The sequence below is a fragment of the Sparus aurata genome, chromosome 18, assembly GCF_900880675.1.
Source record: "Sparus aurata chromosome 18, fSpaAur1.1, whole genome shotgun sequence".
In the NCBI taxonomy this organism is placed as follows: Eukaryota; Metazoa; Chordata; class Actinopteri; order Spariformes; family Sparidae; genus Sparus; species Sparus aurata.
In genome coordinates this window covers 7,502,778-7,508,096 of record NC_044204.1, presented here as the reverse complement: position 1 = coordinate 7,508,096, position 5,319 = coordinate 7,502,778, and the positions used below count along the sequence as shown (strand labels likewise).

Below are 5,319 nucleotides of genomic sequence, written 5' to 3'. Positions count from 1 at the left end.
GCAAAATATCTACTTTTACAATTGTTTATTGTGGCTCGTTCGCGCATTTTCTTCAATCTGTCGTCCGGCGCAATGAAGCTAACAAGAAATCCAAAGTTACCTATAAAAACAATGAAGAAAGGCTGCCTGGCACATAAGAGCTATGCCGAATTAAAGACGTCTCTTAGTTATGTTTGTCATGAATTTAAATATATTGAATCATATTTCCCACTGGCTTGTAACCAAGAAAACCCTTAAAATTGTATGATTTGTTAATGGAGTTCTGCATTGGTTTTTGTCGAAGACAGATAAGCTCCAGACTCTAACCGTTAACATTTTCCCAAATAAAACCAACCGTTATCAATTGTTAGCGGTTTGTATGCCTTCCAAAAAAAAAGAAACCCTGCATGGATGTATAATGCACTAACTAAAGAATTTTCCGTAAAATCTCAGGCAGGGATGTGAGGGTTTACGGCAAAAGGGGGCGGGGCTAAATTCAACCAGGAAGTTAACGGCACAGCTCCATGTTTACACATGTTTGCAAGTTCACGTGGGGAATATTTTCACTATTAAAATGTCTTCAAAGAAAAATAAAAGCAAATCGAAAAAAGCGAATGAAGGGGAAAGTTCACTGTTACTGACGGAAGGCTCGGATGACTCCTCCAGCCTGCAAACATCCAGCCATGAAGGAAGAAGCTGCAAAAGTGTAAACTCTTTCACTGTCATCGATTTCATAGAAAAAGGTAAGACTTTGTTGCACAGAATCTCAAAGGTTAAACAGGCTTTGTCTCATAGTTGAAGCGTATGAAAATACGTTCAGCGAATGAACCATTCTGCAGTATGAGGATGGGGGACGAGCATCTGTCCTAGTCTCTGTTGCTCGGTGATGCTGTTGGATGCTGAGATGCTGTAACTTAACCACCTGTGTTGCTTGGTGTGAAGGCAAGGATGGAGACACATTTGTCATAGTTTGGGGATCGAAATGAGCCACTGACTGAGGCCAAAGTGGATTTCAGCTTTGAGGCTATTTGAGGATGCTCATCCAAACTGTCTGTCAGGCAAACGTGGATATCTCCCAAAGTTCAGCCACTTTCTCCACTGTGGCTCTGCAAAGCGACAAGCAAGAGGAGACGTTCTACCTAAAAGACAGTGACCTCTTGAAGACACCTGCTTGATCTTTGATTATTCAGACTTCTCGGAATCTTATATAAACTTCATCTCTCCTTTTAAAAGTATTTTTCTTGCACAGAAAGAGGACCAGATTTCTTTTCTCATCACTCACATTAGCACATTTAAAGAGTATTTCTTATGGCCAAATGAATAGGAGGAATGATTACAGCGTCATTTGTATCAGATTTTCTGTCAATGCAACTTGTAAAGTGTGATTATGTTGTTCTGTAAATGTGACATCTTTTGCATGTGTGTCCGTCCTGCGAGTGGATTCCCTCCTCTGTGGCTCTTCTTGAGGATTCCTCCATCTTTTTTCCTCACATGTTGAACGTTTTTTTTTTTTCCTCAAAATGGCAAATTTTTCCTCACTCCAATCGAGAGTCTAAGGACAGCGGATGCTGTTCACTGTTCAGATTGTGAAGCCATTGAGGCAGTGTGATTGTGATTTAGGGCTATATGAATAACATTATTTGATTGACGGCAAGTAAAGTCAATTTCAGGGTACATATGGGCACCTCAGTTTCTTGGATTGTAATGGAAAGGAGTTTATTCAAGTTTGTTTTCATTCAAACCTGTGGAAAAGTTGACGCTTTAAAATGTACATCCAAACTGCTTGTTATAACCACATGATGTGTTGCATTGTGGTGAATGAATGACTGACTCTAAAGAACATTTACTGCAACACTTTAATAACTGACTTTGTTTGTTGACTGTTATCAGGGACATTTGCGCTGCTTCTACTCAGATGTAGGATTCAAACAGATTTCCTGCGCCATGATTTCACAGCATATTTTTGTTTACTTTCCTCACAGCTGATGACAAAACACCCAGAAGCTGCAGATCATCGTTGGCACAACTGAGCCTCAACTCAATGAAGTCAGCCGCCGTTTGCATCGGGAGACCAGTCCTTCTGACAGGTCCCACAGGACAACAGCAGGTGTCTTTTTCCTCCTCTCTTTCCTCCTCATCTCACACACTGAGATGTACGCTTACTGAGGATGTATGCATGCTTTCAGGAGGCCACCTACCTGAGATTAAGCTTCCTGCAGCTCTGAAACTTTCTCATAATCATTTGTCTGTTTCTCAAAGGTGTGTTTAGGATGGCCGGTTGCCACTTTTCCTGGTGGAAAAGTGGGTCTTCAGAAAAACGCTCAGAGTAACCTCAGAGTGAAGTCTGGGGACGAGGTGATGCTGCACCCTCTAACAGGTCCTGTGCTTCAGGTTGAGGAGGTGGTTCTCTCTAACAGGTAAACCTCCACCTGGTTCGGATCGACCAAAAGCCTAGCGCACTGATTAGACATGTAGAACTATCATATTCATACAATATTTCATCACATGGCAGTTCTTATAGACTTGGTTGTTAGTTTAGTTTGTATAGCACACCAATTTAAGCCACTGCCACCTAAACAACAGTCCTGCAGTCAACCCTATAAATTCATGAGGGTTATAACATGGCCTTTTTGTTTTAGAGAGGTGTTGATTCAACTTGGTTTGGAGGCTGTAGGCTTGTGGTCCTGTTGAATTGTATTTGTGTGATATGGATAGGGGTTTCTTATATTTTTCCTCCACTTTTTTTTTTTTTTTTTATCAATCGTGGTTAACTGTGATGCTTGAAAATGAAATACTGATGTCATGTTAATAATTCACATATGGTGATATTGTGTAAATAAACCAGAAAGTAAGAAATCCAGGAAAATAAGAATAAAGTCATACAGTTACCAGCTAGCTACTTCCACCATGTGTGGTGGAGGTGGTGTTTATTCTATATTTCACCTTTACACACCGGTTATTAATATAATAAAACTTCACTATTGATATGATATTAAACAATGCTTTTCAATATACAGTACAATTTAATTGATCGACATCAGCAGCTGGAGTTTGAATTGTTAATACAAATATCTGCTGACTCCTTTAGGTTGATTCTGATTCTGATTGTGTACCATAGCTGAGTGCCTCCATCTGCTGGTCATCTTTTGCAACTGCAGCCCAAATGCCAAAATATTAATAATCAAAATGTGTAGTAATCTGGATTTTATCTATCGATATCATGCATTCTGTGTTATACTGCTTTATTTATTGCTGTTGCTGTTTTGTCAGTCTTACATGTTTTGTGATCCTTGATTATTCTCTTCACATTTGATCTAATTCATTATTATTAAGTATTTTTAAATCAATGTTATGTGTTTTGTAACCTGTGTTTTATGTTGTGTTGGTTGCTGCCTCTTCAAAAGACAGATTTGATGTCAGTAGGGGACTGTCATAGTTTAAAAAAAAAAAAAAATGTTGTATTATTTTTTATCTTTATCTTTATTAGTTGAAAATGTCACCAAATGTGTATAGTTGATTCTCCTGCACATCTAACATTCATTCAGGTCCAAAGATGATACACTCGAGACAGACGAGTTCAAGAACTTCTTTCTGAGATCTCTGGGTAAGTCAGTCACGTCTTCACACTGCTGCGTGTTTATTGTCCTGTCAGTGAAAGCGTTTCTTAGAGTGGGGCTGAGAATCTTTGGGAATTCTATGATTCACTGTTTGCAGGTACTTACTCAACTGAGTGGTCCAATAAATGTCACTTCTGAACAAACAAAAAAATGAATAAATACAGTAACATCACAGGTTGAACATTTTTAGCAAAATAAAGTTGATGTGTGTGCACCTTATTATTTTCTTATTAACAACACAATTTGATTAGAAATAATTTGAGATATTATATGAAGAGTATACTCTGCTGTTTTGGTTTGTATTATCCTGTTCCTTTGCCGAAACATGCCGTACTGTGTTCGGTCCTTTTCTGCCTCTTTTTTTTTTTTACTTTTCTGTTTATCTTTAGTTTTATTACTGTCCTCTCTGCCCTGGTTCATTTGGTGGAATAACTCTACTGGTTTGTCTGTCTTGTGCCAGTTGGGAACATCATTTTGCCAGGAAACGTCATCTCCCTGACTTACTTTGGCCGGTCATGCAGTCTCCGGGTCGAGACCATAAGAGGGGAGGATGGGGTCACCCTCCACAGACCAGCTCCTCCAGCAGAACTGGGCCCTGACACGGAGGAGTCCTCTGTGATGAACTCTGTGTTGGAGTCCACGTCAGCTGACCTCTCCCTGCAGCTCAGCCTGCTCACTGTGGATGACGGCGATGCTGACAGGGCACCAAGCACGCCTGGAGAGCCCGGGCCTGCAGCCAGCACCCCACTCCGACCAGCCAACCTCCCTTCCCTCTCTGCATCACCCGCTCCCTATACTCCCTCCTACACTTCCCAGAATCCTCCTGCAGGGTCAGCAGAGGATGCTGTCAGTCTGGAGAGCTCACTTTGCTCTGAGCAGGCAGAGAAAATCCCCGCAGCTCCCGCTGGTGGTGCACAGAGTTCTGACACCTTCTACTGCCTCTCCTGCTCCACTAAAGTCAGCTTCAGAAACAGAGCAGGACGGGAGGATCCAGATGCAGATGCTCAAAGAGCAAAGGTCATGTACAGCATGATTGGTGGGCTCAGTAGCCAGTTGGATGTCATCAGAGAGACCATTGAGCTTCCTCTGAAGCACCCTGAGTTATTCTCCAATTATGGTGGGTCACAATATTATTCTATGTGAGATGATTTTATGTAAACTAGGACTGGACAGACCAAATATCTAATGAAAGGCATTTTTTTTTTTTTTTTGCAGGGATCCCACCTCCCCGAGGAGTACTTCTTTATGGTCCCCCGGGCACGGGGAAGACTATGATTGGACGGGCCATAGCCAATGAGGTTGGAGCTCACATGACGGTGATCAATGGCCCAGAGATCATGAGCAAGTATGGCCATTTTGCATCACTTTTCCATCTCAGAATAATAATCTAATACCTCTGGTGTGTTATATTATTATTCTGGGATTCATGGGAGCTTAATTTCCAAATAAAAACTGTGCAGTGGTCAATGGCGAGAGACAAAAATATACATATTTTAAAATCCATTTGAATTGTTCTATATATTACACATATGATTTTTGTCAATTTGAGAGATAATTTTTCAAGTCAGTAACAAGAGTAAAATGTATGTGTGTGTGTCGGGGGTTTGTGTGTGTGTGTGGGGGGGGGGGGTAATATCAGTTCTGTGAGTGGCTAATATACAGGACTGACTCTACAAGGTGTCAGTTATGGGTTTTGGTGAGCGTTAAAAAAGATCCCTTCTCT

General features: G+C 41.0%; 1 protein-coding gene across 1 annotated transcript in view; it reads left to right on the top strand.

The window, feature by feature from the left end:
* The first annotated feature begins 457 nt into the window (after window positions 1-457).
* Window positions 458-5,319, top strand: part of afg2a (AAA ATPase AFG2A) — a 119,160-nt gene continuing 114,298 nt past the window's right edge. Inside the window, exons 1-6 of the mRNA XM_030396667.1 lie at window positions 458-722; window positions 1,962-2,086; window positions 2,239-2,396; window positions 3,525-3,583; window positions 4,057-4,713; window positions 4,812-4,941. Coding sequence (XP_030252527.1) covers window positions 554-722; window positions 1,962-2,086; window positions 2,239-2,396; window positions 3,525-3,583; window positions 4,057-4,713; window positions 4,812-4,941 — 1,298 coding nt within the window. The 5' untranslated portion in view covers window positions 458-553. The remainder of the gene's footprint in view (window positions 723-1,961; window positions 2,087-2,238; window positions 2,397-3,524; window positions 3,584-4,056; window positions 4,714-4,811; window positions 4,942-5,319) is intronic.